This window comes from Nilaparvata lugens, chromosome 4, assembly GCF_014356525.2.
Source record: "Nilaparvata lugens isolate BPH chromosome 4, ASM1435652v1, whole genome shotgun sequence".
Lineage (NCBI taxonomy): Eukaryota > Metazoa > Arthropoda > Insecta > Hemiptera > Delphacidae > Nilaparvata > Nilaparvata lugens.
In genome coordinates, this window is record NC_052507.1 from 46,307,370 (window position 1) to 46,328,229 (window position 20,860).

Below are 20,860 nucleotides of genomic sequence, written 5' to 3' on the forward strand. Positions count from 1 at the left end.
CACTCACTCCCTCCCTCACATACACAAGCACTCCATCATTTCTGTTTCTCCATCCGCTTGTTTTGAAAACCCTGTAACCCTCTAATTGAATACCCGCCGTATCATCCCCCAACCAAGTTTCTCCCAGCATTATCACATCCCATATTACGTTACTTCCTTGTAGATAAGCTATGAAGCTATCGAAGTTTTTATTGAAGCTTCTGATATTCAAGTATATGAACTTTAGGAAATGTTCACCATTGGAAAAAACGTTATTCACCTCAGAAGCTTCAATACTTTTACATTCAATATGTCTATATTCATCCAGGTGAATGTCCCTGAATGTCATAGAAGAATATATTAAAGAATAAACTAGTTAGGGAAGAACACGAAGAAAGAATTTATGGTGATAAGAAAGATAATTGGAACCCGACCGATAACGGCTCAACGACCAATGCGACCGTTGAAGAAAAGAAAAAAAAACCCCTACCTCGCTCAGCCCTCTCAAGAAATAATATAATAAAGACCTACAAACCCCAACCAAAATTGTATAGAAAAAGAATGTAAATATGAAGTAATAAATAAGAGACATATCTATTGATCATGAGTTAAGGAATTGTAAACAAAATTGAATAAATAAAATAGATAAACCGCATAAATTGATTACATGAACAAACCCACCGGCAGTGATAATTAATAATGTACTCAGAATAAAAGAGAAAAATGAGAGATATTGATTTATATAATTATTAGGTACTCATAATAACTTAGTTAATATACTATATAACTTAGTTAACTTAGTATAATGTCTAAAGACCAGTCTAGCAAGAAGAAATGGAAAAATAACTCGAAACAATATTGATCTATCAAGAGCTGCAAAGTGATATCATTCATTTTAAAAATAGAAATCAGCGTTTGTTCTTTCATGAGATAATTCTCCTAATTCTTGCTTGTAACAAGATAATTATTGCGATAAGGCATCAGCTGCAACACTATATTTTATTAAGAAGCAATTATTGCGAGTGATTGAAACTTATATTACCGTATGATTCTGCCAGTAGATATTTGATTTCAGCAATTCAAGACTATTAATACGGTAGTACTTACAATATTAATTTATATAACAATCCTTAATTTCAATTTATCAAGCAAGTAGAAAAAACAACTAATTTAAAATAATAAATAAAATAATACTATAACCTAATTACATATGGCTTATGGCACGATATGCAATGAAAGATGAGAAAATGGGACATAATTTGCTCTGAAAAACCTAGTTACCTAATATGATACCTGACAAAAATAGACGTAATTAAAATATGTAATACATGATGAAAAAATATACCGCAAGCACACAATTATTTACACTACAATAGATAGATTTTAGAGAAGTTAAGTTTCATCAACAATTAAAGATTGTGAAAATAAGCTACAATTTCAACTTCTAATATTATTTCAGAAGAATACAAATTTAAATTTACAAATTCAAATGACTATGGACAAGATTGGTTAAGATATGCATAATAGAAGAAATTTACTGAAACTTTCTGTAAAAATTACAGAGACCAATGAATGACTGCAATTGTTTCAAATTTTGTGGAATGGGAAATTTCTGAATAGCATCTAGCTTAGAGTCATCTGCTGCAATACCATTTTTACTTATAATAAAACCCAAATACCTTATCTTGTCTGCAATAAATTTTAATTTATTTAGTTTCAATTTCAAGTTACTTTCCCTTAACTCATTGAATAATAATTCAATTCTACTGATATGTTGTTGAAGAGATATACTAGAAATGGCAAGATTGTCAGTATAAGCAATAGTAAACTCACAAACCTCTTCACCTAGCATTTTGTACAAGAATTTGATAAATTCAGATCCACTAATATTCAAACCAAATGGTAGATGTGTATATTGATAAGTCTGACCAAAAACATTGAAAGCTTCATATTTTTTACTATCTTCAGTTGATTTTACCTGACTGAAACCTTGAGTGAGATCAAAACTGCTAATGTAGTTGCACTTATTGAATCGAATGAGTAAGTTATCTATTGGTTCAGTTTCTGTAAAATCTTTTATTATGTACTTATTTATCTCTTTTCTATCTAAACATAATCGAATTTCATTATTTGGCTTTTTTACCACTACCATAGGGCTTGTATATTCAGAGCTACCTGGTTCAATGATTTTCTGATCTAACATTTTCTTTAATTCTTTCTTAACTTGATCTCTATACTGATATGGGATCGGATAACTCTTATCTAATTTCACATTATCTTTCATTTTAAGTTGACATAAATAATCTTTTGCAGATCCAGGACTATCAGAGAAAATATCTTTATTAGTTTCAAATACTTCAATTAATTGGCTTACCAATTCAGGAGATTCACCACTTAGTTGTAATCTTCAATTATCAATCTGCTGATTCCATAAAGTATCAAACGTTTCTTGGTTTCTTTTTATGTTGACATGAAAAAGTCTATTGTACTTCAAGGTATCCTTTTTTATAAATGGAAAACAACAATCTTTCAATGATCTCATATTTTGATTAAAATCAATAACTGCTCCAGCATCTTTCAAGAAATCACAACCCACCAAAATATCTACATTTAAATCTTGAACTATAAGAAAAACTATTGGCAATTCTATCTTATCAAATAATACTTTAACATAATCTGTTTATTTACCTTCTTATGTCTCATACCAGTAGCTACAACTATACTTACATTAGGAGCTGGTACTAAGTTCAACTTGAGATTGTTTTTCTTCATTTCATCAACAAGTTTCTCATTAATTACATTTACCTCAGAGCCAGTGTCAATAATCATTTGATATTTCTTATTGAAAATTTGTACTTCTATTTCTGCTAAATCATATCCAGTAGGTGGAGTGTTCTCTTGTTCCTCCAATAGTTCATTAAAAATACAACCTACCATGTATGGTTCTTCTTGACAAACAGTTACAGATTTATTCATAGCTTCACCTACCTGAATTTCTGGAGTATGTACTATATTAACACTTGATTCTTTAATATGACTTTCTTGATAAATAGGTATTACTTCATTACTTAAATTTTTACAACTATTTTCTTGCATATGAATTTGACTGATTAATTCTGGCTTTCTAATTTCTAATCTGTTTGAAGTTGCAGATTCAAAATTTATTTTATTTATGTCTACTGCTATATCAAAATTTGACCTTTCCTTAATTGGGAGAACAGGGCTGTCATTTCGTCGTCCCCTTTTTAGTTAAAAGGAACATTCTGTCTTGGACGATTTGCATTCATCTGATTTGAAGTTTGAGCAGGCATATAACCTGGTGGTGGGAGGCTGAAATCTAACTGGTAGTTGTTAGCTGGTCGATTTGAATTAAATTGATTTGAATTCACAAGTTGATGATTTCTATTATCTCTGAAATTATTCTGAAAATTTTGATCTCTATGACCATTATTGTTTGGTCCATTTTGGTACATTCGATTTTGGAAATAATTCCTACTTCCTTGATACTGCTTGTTATTATCATGAAACATTACACCATTTGAATTCTGAAATCTATTTCTATCATCCCTAGGTTCACTCTGATGAACCTAGCTGAGTTGCTCAGCTCAACATTGAAGGAATTTCTAGATCAAAGGCTGAAATATGTGGAGAGATGATGAGGGACCTCAAAATAGATGTAATACTCCTTCAAGAGACACATGTTGCTACAAATGCCGAGAGCAGGCTAAAAATCCCAGGGTATTCTTTGATCAATTTTCTTCTTCATGACAAGCATGGTCTTGCCACATATATTACCCAGGACAAGGCCATGCTATGTACAGCTGTGGATGGAAACTGCCATTTGATTGGGATAAAATATGGGCACACAACAATTTTTAATGTCTTCAAGCCTCCCTCAGAAAGGTGGAGTACTCCTCTATTACCGGCTGCAGAACACCCATGTATATATGCAGGAGATTTCAATTCACACAGTCCACTATGGGGGTACAGTCATGTCAATGCTGATGGAGCAGAGTTAGAGCAGTGGATGGAGGGAGCTGGCTGCTTCCTGGTCTTTGATGCAAAACAGAGCCCTACTTTCCATTCTGCACGCTGGAGAACAACATCATCACCAGATCTCTGTTTTGTGACATGCTCTGAGAATGGTAGGCCACTGATGACTGAGAGAACAATAGAATCCCGCTTTCTAAGAACCCAGCATAGTGTCGCAGTCATTGAACTTGGATTGGTGCTGCCATCTATCCAAAACCGAGAAATGCCAAGATGGAATCTATGTAGAGCGGACTGGGCCCACTTCACAGAAGTGATAGAAACGACTGTTAGCAGAATCCCAGTGTCTATTGAGAATTATGATTTTATTATGTCTATTGAGATTCACCAAACTGATTTATGTGGCGGCTAAAAGATCAATGCCAAGAGGTCATAGGAAGAGTTACATTCCCTGCTGGAGTAAGGAGTGTAGTGACCTCCTCAAAGAATACAGGAATTCACAGTGATGAGACTGCCAACCAGCTGATGCAAAAACTGGATGAGGAGAGACGCAGCAGATGGGTGGCTGCAATGGAGAGCATGGATTTTACTCATTCCAGTAGAAAATCATGGAATCTTCTTAGAAGACTGGGAGCAGCGAAAGTGATCACAACCCATGCAACAGTCTCACCTGATGTATTAGCTGACACCATATGTGAGGTTAGCAATATCAATGTACCACACAGAGACTCACTGCATATGAAGCGACATCTGAGAAGAGAATTGCGTAGATGTACTGAAAGATCTGGCTTTGTGAGTCCAGTGAACCATAGTGAGGTGTTAGCTGCAATCAAAAACATCAAGCTGGGCAGAGCTGCTGGAGTTGATGGCATCCTTCCTGAATTCATAAGAAACCTGGGACCCAAGGCCATACACTGGCTAACTAACCTCTTCACAATTGTTATGGAGCAATCCAGAACACCAGTGGTATGGAAGAGAGCAAAAGTTGTTGCCATTCTGAAGCCAGGAAAGGAGCCTAGTGACCCAAAGAGCTACAGACCAATATCACTCCTATCTGTCATCAAGCTTTTTGAGCGTGTCCTGCTGTCCAGGATTATCGGAAGAGTAGAAGAGTGTCTTCCACAGGAACAGGCAGGATTTAGGGAAGGCCGTAGCTGTGAAGAACAAGTGCTGTCCATCACAACCTACATAGAGCATGGTTTTGAGAGGAAGCTGAAGTCAGGGGCAGTATTTCTTGACCTTAGCTCGGCCTATGACACAGTCTGGCACAGTGCACTGCTACTAAAACTTACACGGACATTGAAATGTAGAGCAACTGTCAACCTCATACGATCCCTGCTATCGAATAGAACGCTGAGGGTGGCACATGGTGGTATGGAAAGCTCTGTGAGGAGAATACAGAATGGACTACCTTAGGGCTCCGTGCTATCCCCGATGCTCTTTAATGTGTATACCGCCGATCTCCCTACCACAGGAGCACAGAAATTTGTGTATGCAGATGATATTGGCTTGGTGGCACAAGACTCCTCATTTGAGGTATTGGAAACTATGCTCAACAGAGATCTGGAAAATTTGGCAGAATACTTCAAGGCATGGCACCTGAAACCCAACCCAACCAAGACAGTCACAACAGCTTTTCATCTCAGTAATCGGGATGCAGGGAGAAGGCTAAATATTGTTTTCTGTGGAGAGAGACTGACACATCAGGAAGCTCCTCGATACCTAGGTGTGCGACTTGATAGGTCTCTAACATACTGCCATCACTTGGAGGGAGTAAGAGACAAGTTAAAGACCAGAAACAATATAAGCAAACTGGCTGGAACAACCTGGGGTTGCAATGTGGGAATGCTGCGAACATCCAGTCTTGTCTTGGTGTACAGTGTGGCTGAATACTGCTCACCTGTGTGGGCACATAGTGCACATGTGGGAAAGATCGATGTGCAGCTAAATGAATCCATGAGAAAAATCAGTGGCACAATAAGACCAACAGAGACCAACTGGCTTCCTGTGCTTTGTAATGTCCTGCCACCAGACCTCCGCAGATTGAATAAGACAAGACAACTTGTTAACAGGGTTGTCTCAAGGAATGAGTTGCCAATAGCTAAGGAGCTAAATAATGCACCAGCAAGACGGCTACAATCTAGGAGGTATCTGATATTAGATGATAAGAATGGTCAGGATATTGGAACAATTTGGAAGGCAAGGTGGTCCACCTCATCAGTAAAGAATAAACACCTAATTGAGGATCCAAATGGAGAGGTGCCAGGGACACTGCTTGGCCGCTGGCAGTGGTGCTGTTTGAACAGGTTCTGGACATCTACTGGAAGATGCGCCCAGTCTCTTGCCTTATGGGGCTTTACACCTGACCCATACTGTGAATGTGGCGAGATACAGACAATGGAGCACTTGGTTTCAAACTGCCCTCTGTTCCCATGTGACGGAGGATTGCAGGAGTTGCATGCGGCAAGTGATATGGGGCTTAAATGGATCGAAGGAGTACTACAGAGAATTGACATTTGAAGCAGACCCATAGAGGCCATTCCAAAATATGCAGTAATACTGCATATTATTGCATACTGTCTGTCCTTCAATGTACATCTTTGATGTAATTTCTGTTTTGTATTTTTTAAATTATGACAAGTCACTTCTGACGCTTCCACATGCTGGCCCATAGAGCATAAGCTTATATATATACTCTGATGAAAACTTATTGTTTTGTTTTGACTTCCAGTTTGAGCATTGTTATGATCACAGGACATTTGTCTGTTTACTTTGTAAGTGTCAGTATTGTCAAACTCATTCAACAAACAAATCAACTCATCACCAGTCTTGATATTACGAATGATTGCAGCTGTAGATATGGTTTCATCATAATGACCTTTCAAAAATTAAAAAATAGTATCTTTATCTAAGGCTGGAATTAGGTTCTTAGCAATATTGAAACGAGAAATATAATTCTCAGTAAGACTTTTAGATAAGTTTGGCTTATATTTTCCAAATCTCAAATCATTTCTAGCAGATGACTGAATATCGTCTGACCACATTCTAGCAATGAATTTCTCTTCAAATTCTTCATAGTTGTTTACATCAAAACAGATGAAAATCCACCAATCACGATGAGCAAAATTTGAATTGGAATTGTTTTCCAAAATACCTTTAATTTTGATCCAGTTTGTGATTTCATTTCTTTCAAGATATTCAGTCAAGTTTACTGAGAAATGCATTGGATTATTTTTGTCAATTTGTGTTTAAAACTCAAACCTATCAAAATTACTATTGTTACCATTATGATTGCAAATAGGTTTTGTGGACATGTTTTATTTTGTTCATGTTTTTCCTAACCTCGGTTATAGCAGCTGTATTTTCCTGACAGTCTATTTTCAAAGAGGACAATACCTTGATTTCCCTGTCTACTTTTTTGTTTAAATCCAGAACCTCTTTTTCAACATGCTTAATACTTTCATTATTTTTTACATTAATAGCATCTTGTGTCATATTTTGTTGCTCAATTATGATCTTATTTTTATTGACACTTTGAACAACTTCATCGACCCTATCAGAAACTTGAATGATTTTGTTTTGCATTGATTTTCTACATCTAACATTGATATTTCAAGATCATTAGTTTTCTGCTTTATATGACCTATTTCTTTGTGATTTTTACTTAATGTATCATGAATCTCTTTTATTTCTTGCTTTGTACTAACCTGCTCTAGTCTAATACTAGCAAATTCTTGCTTCATCTCATAAAACCTAGCATCTTTTCTATCAAACTTTTGTGTTAAAAACACTATAAGATTTAGATCATTTTTAGGTCCTACAATACTTGTTTCATTTGATATTTCTACTACTTCCTCTTGAATTGTTACATTTAAAACATTTTCACTTACAGCTACACTATCGTTTGAGTCATTGTTTAAGGTTAGGTCTAAATCTTGAGATTCTTCATCTATGTTTTGAATATTTTCACCGGATAAAATTTCATTATTTTTATTGTTCTCCATCTTGCTACTGCATAAAAAATATTTACTCATTAGAACCTGAACTCTTTCAAACCAATTCCCCACTCAGCAGCATCTCCCATTCTATCAAGATATTCTATCCTACTAATAATTTTTTTTTATAACCAGGGATATATTTTGTAGTGTGGGTCCCACCAGGGGTACCATTTGACATGCTACCAATTTATCCTAATAGGTTGGATAGCATTCACCTATCACTTGAGGAAAGTCATCAGTTCCTAATAAGCTAATATCTTGATATATCATGAATGGATCTAATGCTTATGAATAAGAAATCCAGTTCAGAGCAAATTAAATTATAATTTATTAAAAAATGATTCAAAAATTTCAGTTCACACCAGAACAAATAATCATACATGGATCGAACATAGATTGAACATGATTGAGGTTACTAATATGTTTGTTCTGTTCATCAAAACAGATTCCAACAGCTTTCACAAAAACTCAGAAATTATTACTTCAAAATCAAAATTAAAATATATAACTTATAGATTAAGAATACTTATCTATCGTTTACAGGTTTCAAAACAGTCTTATGGCTTTCAACATTAAACGAGAAATTCAGCACAACATGAAAAGAAAAATTGAAATCTACATTTCATGTATGTTCAATAACATCAATAAACTTTACAGAAACATTTAGATCACAAATAACACATCTTCAATTTCAATTATTTAGGAAAATTTCAACAGAAGCCAACACTCCTAACATAAACCAGCCATTAAAAAGTTTGAGAGACAAGAACAAGAAGCCTTTCCGGTGAAACCGAGACATGTCATCATCGATTGCCAATTAGAAAAGAACACAAGTCTACAAAGATTGTATCTATTTTTTTCAATAAAACTTCATTTTTAAAGTTATTTTAAATTTAATTAACCTTTATATTGTTTAGAATTATCTGTTTATTCAGAAATATAACTTTGTTACAGTGATTCAGTGGAATGTTCAACACTAGTATATATTATGATAAATTCCCTGTGAAAAGTTTAGTCCATTTATTGATTACACTGATATTTGCTATCAAGTTTTATTAATATTTTGAATATCGAATTGCAGATTCAATTTTAAAACAGTGAAAAGTGTCTTGAAATTGTAGTGTTGGGCATCCTGCTCATGACGTCAGAAAAGCAATGGAGTGAAGTCTTAGTATTAAGCCAGTCGGGCGGTCTAGTTTTGTAAAGTCTTTTTTGTGAGTTAAAAGTATTAAGTCAATAAAGAATCAAGTGTCTAACAGTCTTTTATTAATGAGTACTCCAAATAATCATATTAAAGTATAAACATTATATTTGGTGACGAGATAATTAATGGTGAAGTTGTGCATCGCATGTTCCTGTTTTGTGGTTATGTACTCTGGCGCCTTTATTTGTGGACTGTGTCGTAGTTACGTTTTTCGTTTGGTGTTTTGTATTCGTGTTTGAACTATGTTTGTATCGATTTCGGTTATCATGTTTTGCACTATGTTTTCCGGACTTGGTCAAATTTCTTCGCATGTGTTTGAAATCATAGACTATGTTTAGACTATAATCTAACCTCACTCATGTGTCTCGTGTCAACATGTCCAAACCTCCAGTTTTCGAACCCAGTGTGGAGGACTTTGAATCCTTTTTGGAGCGTCTCGAACTTCATTTTAGCATTGAAGGTTTCAAGGATGAGGTAAAAAAAGGTCACTTTTGTGTCAATCTTCCTCCGTCTGTCTATGCGGAGTTGAAAACAGCATTGTCTCTAGTCGAAATCGCAACAGCCACATATGAAAAGTGCATACAGGCTTTGACAAACCGATATAAACCAGTGTGTAAAGTAATACCAGAACGATATAAATTTCATTCTCGGAAGCAGCTTGCAGGTGAGTCGCTACACAACTATATTTCAGCGATATCTCGCTTGGCCACCACCTGTCAATTTGGAAGCTTTTGTGACCAGGCTTTACGCGATAGACTGGTGTCTGGCCTACTACAAACGTCAATGGTGAGTCGGCTTTTGACTGAGCCAGATGACATGAAATTTGATACTGCTTGTCGTCTAGTATTAGAAATGGAATTGGTTGAGAAGTCCACTTTGGTCTTGGCTGGTGATGCTACAGAGACTCTCATGGTATCATCTATGTTCCTTCACGTTCCTTGTCTCGCCAGTCCAGGCAACGTTCGTCACCACGGCAGGGTTATCCTGAGCAGTCGCCGTCAGGTCCGTCATCGTACCGGTCCCGATCGGATTCGTCACCAAGGTCGGGGTCTCCTGCACGTTCCTGGTCGGTTTCTGGTCGGTCGTCATCCATGTCGCAGAGGGGTTCATCTCCGGGTCAAGCGGGTCCATTGGTCTCCAGGGGTCGCTCGCCGTCGCCTTCTCAACAGTCAGAAAAGGGACTGAGAAAAAGATGCCGTCACTGTTTCTCCAGGCATTCTCCTGATAAGTCTCCAGCTAATAAGTGGATGTGTTTTAAGTGTCAACGTACAGGTCACATGGCAGAATGTTGTGACCAGCAAAGAGTAAATTATGTCAAATCCACAGTCAATGTGTCAGTCAATTCATCACAATCAGGTCAGTGTGATTCATTATTTGTGAATATTGTCATTAATGGCAAATCAGTGTGTTTTCTAGTGGATACTGGGAGTTCAATTACTATTTTAAGCTCAGCTATTGCAAAAGAGCTCCAGTTGTTGTCACAATTAGTGCCTTATTTCGGAGCTATAAGGGGTGTTAATAATAATCTGCTACACGTCCTTGGTTCATGCAAGGTAGAAGTTGTTTACAATGATGTATATACTAAGCTATCTGCTGTTGTAATCGATCAAATTTCATGTAAAGCTATATTAGGTAGAGATTGTTTGTCGGTAATTGCACCCAAATTGGGCAAATAACATTTTGCCAAAGTCTAATGAAAATGATAATTTTTGTTTGTCTATTGCAAAAAATGAAACTGTGGAAACGCTAGCCAAGTCATATCCAAGAGTGTTTTCAAACAAAGATATGAATTGGATAGATTGGAGTCAAAGGGAATAATTTATAAGGTGAAAACATCTGATTGGGCCAGTCCCATGGTAATAGTTCCTAAACCGAATGGAAAAATCCGTATGTGCGCTGATTTCAAGGTAACACTGAATAAATATTTAAAAGTAGATCAACATCCAATGCCGGTTCCTGATGATATTTTCAATAATTTTACCGGTTGTACTGTATTTTGTCGTTTGGATTTAACTGAAGCTTATTTACAGTTAGAAGTTCATGAATCAAGCAGAGATTTATTAGTTGTAAACACAATAAAGGATCTGTATCGCTTCAATCGTTTATGTTTTGGTTTGTCATCTGCTTGCGCGATATTTCAGTCTGTAATTGAGTCAATTTTAGTGGGAATCGATAACGTTTCTCCCTATTTGGATGATATTTTGATAGGGGGTAAAGATCTTGATTCGTGTAAAGAAACTTTGAACAAGGTACTGAGTTGCCTTGAAGAATACAATGTCAAGTTAAATATTCAAAAGTCTGAGTTTTTTGTCAAATCTTTAGTATTTTTGGGTTTTGAATTGTCAGCTAACGGTAGAGTACCGTCTACTTCTAAGATTGAAAAGATTTTGGCAATGCCGCAACCTGAGAATTTAACACAGTTGAGAGCTTTTGTTTCCATGTTCAATTATTATCGTAATTTTGTACATATGTGTCCTGATATCTTAGAACCATTTCATAAGTTAATGCGCAAAGATGAACCATGGTTTTGGAATTCAGACTGTATGGTTGTATTTTCAAAGTGTAAAACTGCATTGTCAGAAGCTTCACTTCTCACGATTTATGATCCAAATAAAGAATTAGTGTTATCTGTAGATTCCAGTTCGTTTGGCGTTGGTGCTGCTTTGAGTCAAATTATTGATGGGGAGGAGCGTCCGATTTCTTTTGAATCGGCGACATTATCGCCAGCACAAAGAAATTATTCACAGTTGGATAAGGAAGCGCTTGCTATTATTTTTGGAGTGAAAAAGTTTCATAAATATTTGTGGGGTAGGAAATTTACTATTTGTAGCGATCACTTACCATTGAAAACTCTATTTGGAGAAAATAAGAAAATTCCAGTAATGGCTTCATCCAGACTGATGAGATGGGCTGTTATTTTATCAGCATATAATTATCAAATTGTACATAAGAAAGGAGTTTTGATTCCTCATGCTGATGTATTTTCACGTTTACCGTCAGCTTGTAGTGTAGAAGAGCATGAAGTTTGTTTCATTTATTTATCAACGCCATTAATAGATGTAGATGAAGTGTATGAACACATTTGCAAAGACGAGTTGTTGAGTAAGGTTATTGAATATGTAACAAATGGTTTTCCACATACTATTGATGCTAATATAAAAGTTTTTGAGAGTAATCAATGTTCATTATCTGTGGTAAATAAATGTCTCTATTTTGGAGATCGCATTGTCGTACCAAGAAGTTTGAGAAAAAAAGTATTAGGGGTAATTCATTCCAGTCATGCCGGTGTGGTACGATCTAAATTATTGGCTCGCTCATATGTATGGTGACCAGGTCTAGATAATGATATTTATCATACAGTTCAGTCTTGCGAAATTTGTCAGTCAACTAGAAACAGGTCAAACAATCAATACCGTCAACCTTGGCCGTCTGCCAAGAGTCCATGGGAAAGAGTGCACATTGATTTATTTGATTTTCAAACTAATAAGTACTTGATATGTTGTGATTCCTATTCTAAATGGATAGAATGTTTTCCTTTGAAAGACAGAAGTGATTTCCGCTCGGTATTGTCAAAATTAGCTGAAATGTTTTCTGGATTTTCATTTCCACGTACTTTGGTCTGTGATAATGGACCACCTTTTAGTTCACATGAAATGAAAGATTTTTGTCAACGAAAGGGAATTAAATTGATTTATTCACCTCCGTATTCGCCGCAATCAAATGGTCTGGCAGAGCGTAGTGTGCAAACCTTCAAAATTCTATTGTCCAAGTTTAATCTGGACAAGATTAAAAATAAAATGCAAATAAGCCCACATGATTTGCTGTTTGATTGTTTATTTGCGTATAGAAGTACTCCTTCTTCTGTTATGGGTAAATCACCAATGTCTGTCATATTGAATTTTGAAACAAAAGTACCACTGACAAAATTGAAAAAGACTGTTACTTTCAAAGATGATTTGGTCGAAAGTCGGAGTATTGAAAATCAGAATATTAAAAATAATGTGTTCAAGAAACCGGTCCCAAAATATCATAGAGATCAAATTGTATGGATTAATTGTAATAAGAAAAATGATAGTTATGGTGTCAAGTATGAACTAGGTAGAGTTGTTGAGAGGATAAGTAATTTTGTGTATTTGGTCAAGCTAGCTAATAATGTAGTTTTCAAAGTCCATGTCAATCAACTCAGGGAGTTATATGAGAATGCTAAGTTGAGCAAAGCATTAGCGGCAATAGTGCCAAGTATTGATCTTGAAACGGGTGTAAGGGGAGAAAGAAATAGTGTGAATAATGAGGAAAGGAATGCGGTAGATAACAATGATAATAGAGTGGATAATGATGGTCAAGTCAGGAGGTCACAAAGAGTGATCAGAAGGCCAAATAGATACTCTGATTCGAATTTCTGGATTTGTTGCTCAACCGAAAATGTTGTAATGTCTTTTTATTGTTTAATATTGATGTTATGTTATAAGTTAAAATGTCTTGTCTAGTTGAAAGTCAATCAAGTTAGTCAGTCAATTTGGTCTGTATATCAATAAAAAAAACTGTACTATCGGTTATGTCTTAAGTATGTCGTCTTGTTTGTCATATAATCAATTATTATGAGTATATGAATGTCTGTCATGAGTATAGTCTAGTATTTACGATAACGTCTTTATTGGAAATTGTCTTATGTGAAGTTTCAGTCTTATAAACATGTATTATTTTAAATGTCTTAGTCTTGAAAGTTTTGAAGTCTTGTCAATTAAAGGGGGGAGCAGTGTAGTGTTGGGCATCCTGCTCATGACGTCAGAAAAGCAATGGAGTGAAGTCTTAGTATTAAGCCAGTCGGGCGGTCTAGTTTTGTAAAGTCTTTTTTGTGAGTTAAAAGTAATAAGTCAATAAAGAATCAAGTGTCTAACAGTCTTTTATTAACAAGTACTCCAAATAATCATATTAAAGTATAAACATTATAGAAATGATGGGAAAAAAGAGCAACGAGAAATGTATTATAGTCTAAAGGATTTAGACAAAACTAAACATTTCATCATGTTGTACAAAAATATGAGTCACAATATATGTCACAACTGCTGCAGTGTAATAGCAGGTGATCTTCTCTAACTGAACTAATTCAATTCTAATCTATATATGATTATAATGCATTATAAAAGTTCTGCAGAAAAATTACAATGCTTGACAAAATTTACAACTTTATCACGTTCTGTTGATTATTATTATTAATTTGTTGCGTTTAGCCGCTTGCAGCATGCAACACTTCAAGTTGTAGTATTATTCTATATGCTGGAGTTGCCTCTATCCCATGATAGCTTCACAGCATTGACCCAATGTGTAGGGTACTCTTTCCAACAGCTGTCTTTCCAACAGTTGAAATATTGAGATGATGATGTGTATTAAACCTGCAAAGTTTAACTTGGGACCGACGATTTATTATATAAAAGCCTACTAAAGATAAAAGAAGGAAGGAATGTGATTGGATTATATCTGATTTAGAGTGGCCGTAGTCGAGTGGATCAGATGCAGTCTTTATGATTCAGAGGTCCGGGTTCAAATCCCGGCCCGGGCAAGATATTTATCTCGGGCCACTCCCGTGTTTCGGATGGACACGTTAAACCGTCGGTCCCGGCTGCCTGAAAAGCAGTCGTTAGGTTATGTCAGAGGCCCTGAAATTGATCAGTTGCGACCTGAAAACTCTGACACCAGACCTGAGCCAGCCAGGTCACACGATATTATTAATATTATTATATATCTGATTTAAAAACAAGTATGGAAAATACTTCTCAACTGAATCATAATGACTACTTAGGCCAAGAACAATCATTCAGCTCAATACAAATTCAACTTATTTTATGCCTATCTCATTTCTTATCTTTTGCAACGGATTCCAAGTGATCGAAACATGCTAATGATAGTAGGTAAGTAATAGATTTTTATTGATATTGCTCCAAGTTGAAATGAACAAGCGACAAATATAAAAGCGAAAAGTTTGTCTGAAATAGTTTCTGTTAATTACTGAGTAAATATCAGCTATTGAAAAAATTCAACTCACTGTCAGAGAATTTCAGAGCTTCAGTAACAAGTACAGGTAGAGGTAGTCCAAACGATTCAACGATGTGATGAGCAGTTCGATGGATTATTTGTACTGATTGGTTGGATCTTCCAGAAACACTTCTGTTCCTGGAAAAGTAAATATTCTCTATCAGACTAAATGTAACAGCAAATTCAAAATTAATTTTGCCAATATTCAAATTTAATACTATCCAAATTTATAAAAATTTCTCAAACGCTGGTGATCTTATAATTTACACTTGTTATTGGTGCATTTGTAATAAATCAATCATAAAATTGATAGAAGACTAATTATTTCAGCAGAACAATGCACCAGAAAATCCTAATATAATTAATCAGTTTAACATGTTTTACGAATACTCAGTTACGAACACTCATATGTGATGAAATGGTACAAATAACAAGAACCGTTCAACTTTCCAATATCAATTTTAATTTGAGATAACGAAAGCCTAATGAGAAAAATAGTAAGCCTATGTAGTCGAGGCAATTAATGCTCAAAAAAGGGTTTAGAGAGAAAAGTTTCGAAGACAATTTTTGACCGCGCAGTTCTATTTAGGGTAGTCAGGAGGAAAACATATCACAAGTCCCCACCCCTACCCCCTGTGCTAGGGTGGTGGGGGTGGTTTAAAGGTACCATTTTTTGGTTTCTCGCATAAAACTCAAAAACTATGTATCCTAAGGACTTGACTGTCATATAGAAAATTAAAGCTTGAATAATTTCCTCCAATATTCATTCTACAACTTTTTTGATATCTCCTCTAGTTTTCGAGATATCCGCTCTTGAAGGTGTGACATTTTTGAAAAAAAAACACGTTTGCCACTATATTTTTTTCTATTTTTGCTCTTATAACTTTTTAAAAATCGATGAGAAAAAGCCATGCTAATTATGAGCTTATAGTGCATTATATTATCTTCAATTTGATGTATAATTTCACACTTCTACGAATCTCCCTACACCTTTTGCAGCAGCTTTAGTGTTGAGTGTGAAATCTTTATTTTTGTAACAATAGACCAATTACAAAGGAATTTGGAGGGAATGTTTTTAACAAAATATTTGACTTTGCAGCTTTGTTGAGAGTAGTTGGGAGGAGAACATATCAAAAGTCCCCATTCCTAACTCATGTGATAAGGGGATTATTATTTCACTTTACTACTACTTACTCCTCGGCTCTACAACCCATTGAGGGTCTAGGCCTCCCGCAATATGCCTCTCCATTCGTCCCGATTTTGAGCTTTCCTTCTCCATCCTCTGATACCCATTTGCCTCAAGTCATTCTCCACGTCGTCAATCCAACGCATTCTTGGTCTTATTATTATTTCACTATTCCAACATTTTTACATTTTCTGGTACATTTTTTTGGTTTCTCGCATATAACACAGAAACTATGTATCTTACGGACATAACTGTCACATACGAAATGACAGCTTACATAATTCCCTACAATATTCATCTCACAACTTTTTCTATATCTTCTATAGTTTTCGAGATATCCGCTCTTAAAGGTGTGACATTTTTGAAAAAAACACGTTTGCCTCCAATTGTTTTTCTATTTTTGCTCTTCTAACTTTTTAAAAATCGATGGGAAAAATCCATGCTGATTATGAGCTCATAGAGCATTGAATTCTCTTAAATTTGATGTTTACTTTACACTTTTACGCATTTCCCTACAACTGTTGCAGCAGCTTTAGGTTGAGTGTGAGAACTCCAGTTTTGCAACAATAGACTAAATTGACAAAGGAATTTGGAGGGAATGTTTTGAACACAATTTTTGATTTTGCAGCTTTGTTGAGACTAGTTAGGAGAAGAACATATCAAAAGTCCCCATTCCTAACTCATGTGTTAAGGGGATGAGGGTGGTTTAAAAATTGCATTTTTCAGCTTTTTGCTTCCACGCTCATAAATCTTGAGAACAATGCGTTGAGCCGACATAACCAACGATTGCAAAATGGAGCTTCATAGATTCTCTACACTTTTTGTTCAGTGGAATTTTGTGATATTCCCAAAAGTTCCCGATATATTCGCTCTTGAAGGAGTTTAATTGTTGAAATAACAGATTTTTATCCAATTTTTGCTCTTTCAGGGCTTATAGCTCTCCATCGTATAAATTAATACTTATCGTAGGTTTGTAGAGTATTTAATTCTCTTTGAAATGATGTATTATTTTACTATTCCAAGTTTTCTTTCCATTGTTATAGCAACTTTGATGTAGTGGGTGAAATTCTCAATGTTGCAATAATTGATCATTTGACAATGAAATTTGAAGGGGCTGTCTGTGACACAATTTTTGACTTTGCAGTTTAATTTGGACTAGTTAGTAGGTAGATATAGCTAAAGTGCGTATCTTTATCCCCTCTGTTGAAAGTGTGGAACTGCTGAGTTGACACTTGTTGCAAAATTTGATATGTTTTCCTCCTTATTAACCTAAACAGAACTGCGGGGTCAAAAATTCAAAAAGTGTCTTCCAAACTTATCCCTCTATAACCTTTCCTTGACTGGACTAATGGAAAAAGTTTCAATGAAATTAATGAACATGGAATGTTGACATTATCCAGCGCTTCCAGAATTGAGTACTCAGAAGTTATGTAGACGCTCCTTGGTACATACATAAAATACTCTGATTTCCACTCCACCGCGACCTGGGAGTGGCGATAGTCATCAAAGAAATTCAAATATTTACAGAAAAAACATTCGGAAAGACTTTATCAAGATGTGAACGTGGACGCAATCCAGCTGCTTAACGTGCATGGAAGAAGAAAAATTCAACGCAGGAAGCCGCACGAATTAGTTCAGTGCGCACGTGTTCAAATGAATGTGCAAAAGCAGAGTACCCTTTAATGTGAAAAATGGGTCTTACCTTTACCTTTATGATTTCCATAGCAACTTGTTAGTGACTAATAAGCTATTCTATTTTGATTTTATTTTATTCTTATCAATTCAAATCAAAATGGAATAGCTTATTAGTAACTAACTAGTTGCTATGGAAATCATAAAATGAAAAATAAAATTAATAGCATAGATTAAAATAATACTCACGCCGGTGTTTTAATGATGTTTTGAAGGAATGAAGAGCTCTTCTTGCTCGAGCCCCTAGCGTTCCTTGGAGACAGGATACTCTTTGAACTGTATCCGCTAATGCTCATTTTTATATCTGAAAGTAAAAATAAAAATAAGTTTTACCTCGATTAATTTTTTTTAATAATATCTACTATGGTTAATAATAGATTTTTGTCAATGCTTGAACGAAAATCAATAGTATTTAAATTCAGTCAACGGCGTGAACGAGTTTTTTGTCATTTGCAATAATTGAATGAAGACATAAGATATTACTTTTGCAATATTATCTAACATTTTTTGTACTACATTGGAAGATTCGGATCAGGCCTTATCTACTTTGTTCAACAAAATTTGTTCAAATTTTTAGAGAATTTTTTCTTTAATCTTTGACACAGTCTGTCTCGTACCCCCAGGCAAGGACGACGACATCAAGTATCAACAGCATCCTGAAGTTGAGTGAGTTTGAATCCCGCATGGTAATCCATGACATGTCATTATACTGTACTACGAACTCTCATACTATTTTGATGTAGAACTCATGCAGATTTCAGCTTAAATGAGGTATGACAATAAGAGTGGTCAGCAAACCAGAACAATAGTATTTCTTGTGTTACTCAAAAACCACAGGTTTTCTATTTGCCATGCAAAACATGGTCAGCATTGAATAAAAACGCAGCATGATAGATCTGCCTATTTTATCTAAGATGCATGAATGGGGAAAGGATGAGTCACCTTTCTGTAAGTGTGCAGCAGTCAAGTCTGGCACATCGTGGGAGAGTGCCCTAGAACAGCCTACAGTTGCAACTATATAAGCACCTTGGACACGCTCAATTTTTTTTTTGGATCGTTAACAGGATTAAAAGGATGTATTGCCTCTTATTAGCGCTAAACAGACTAAACTAAATAGATGATCCCCATAAGAGACCATGCATTCTGAAGACGCGCAAATTAAGATTGTCCACTCTTTCAAACCATCCCGGAGCCCTGACGTGTATGGAATGTCTGTTTTCATACTACGAGAGGTGGTGGATGCTATTGCAGAACCTCTAACTGCAGCAGTTGATAACTGCCTGAGATCTGCCATCTTTCCTGACTTTCTGAAGACCTTAAGAAACCGTTCCTGTGTACAATAAGGGTGATCTACAGAGCTTGAACAGCTTCAGGCCAATATCCATGAATCCAATCTTTGGAAAGGTGGTTGAAGCAGTCATCAAGCCTCAACTTGAGAAGTTCTTTGAGATAAATAACCTTTTCTCAAGTTCTGCAGTTCGGTTTGCGCAGAGGGAAGTCAACTGTTGATGCAGTAAATCGAGTGGCTGAGTGAATTGGTTCAGTGTTCGAGGATGGTGAATCCCTGGCACTGACCTTGTGTGATTTGAGCAGAGCTTTTGACTGTGTTGACCACCATATACTTATCAAAAAGCTTCGTTGTGGATTGCTGTCATCTGGCATTGACCTTCAGCAGGTGTTGGAGATGTCAGCGGAGCATCTGCGGTCTTCAACTTCATGGTTCCAGGTCGAGGTTTCCAACTGAACGAGAGCAAGACGCAAAACATCATCTGCTGCTTGTCGCGAAGTCTGCCTCATGATCAGGAACCAAAGAAGCTGTAGGGCTTTGTATTGGATTCGAAACTCAGCTGGGCTAGCCACATCCAACAGGTGACTAGGAGACTGTCCCGAATCTGTTTCCTGTTGCTCAAGCTGAAGGGACAGGTGACAGAGGCATATCTGGTCATAGTGTATTATGCACTTTTCCATTTCCATATGGAAGTGCCATCTCCTATGGCAGGGGTCATGTGGGGTCATTCAGCCAAGGTTGTGGACATACTGAAGCTGCAAAAACGGGCTGCTAGGATTATAACTGCAAGCGAACATTATGCACATTGCAAGCCCATTTTTGTTAGGCTAGGTATCCTAAAAGTAGTCAGCCTTCCTTTTTCTCTGCCTCATGTATATCAAGAAGAATCAACAAAATTTGTTGACTCGAACTGATGTACCTCAACATAACACCACTCGAGTGCTGTTTGACACACCCAGGGTGCGCCTCCAGAGATCACGGGTATGCTACAGGAGTGCAGCTCTCCACTACTTCAAAAGGCTACATGCAGGAGTGAAGCAGTTGGATACCAGCAACTTCGAGAGGATTGTGACCGGATTTGAGAGCCAGGGCTTATAATGATGTACAGGAATTTTTAAACGATTACCTGTCTCAAATACTATATGGCTAGCTTGCCAGTAAGTCAAAGAGCAAGGCCTTAAATGTTAACTAAGTATGCTTTATCTTGATCGCTTCCATCTTGATGAATTAATGTTTTTGACTTTTATTGTGACAATGACGCCATCGATCCCACAGTGTAGGTAATGGATGAAGAAGAAGGTATAGGTACATAAACTCGGCACGTCTATTCCGCTCATATAGTTGGGGACTACGAGGGTGCACGAGTGCAAAGGATAATTTTCTTTTGAGTACACCAAAATCAATAATCTATTTAATTAAGTTTGTAGCCTGAATATTGATGTTGTGGAACTTTTCCATAATTAATTAAAGAGACTTGAAATGTTGCCAAA

General features: G+C 36.1%; 1 protein-coding gene across 1 annotated transcript in view; it reads right to left on the reverse strand.

Moving 5' to 3' along the window:
- Positions 1-20,860, reverse strand: part of LOC111046399 (nuclear pore complex protein Nup133) — a 63,364-nt gene that overhangs the window by 25,780 nt on the left and 16,724 nt on the right. The window contains exons 2-3 of the mRNA XM_039427546.1: positions 18,272-18,386; positions 15,215-15,342 (exon numbers count right to left, since the gene is read on the reverse strand). Coding sequence (XP_039283480.1) covers positions 15,215-15,342; positions 18,272-18,378 — 235 coding nt within the window. The 5' untranslated portion in view covers positions 18,379-18,386. The remainder of the gene's footprint in view (positions 1-15,214; positions 15,343-18,271; positions 18,387-20,860) is intronic.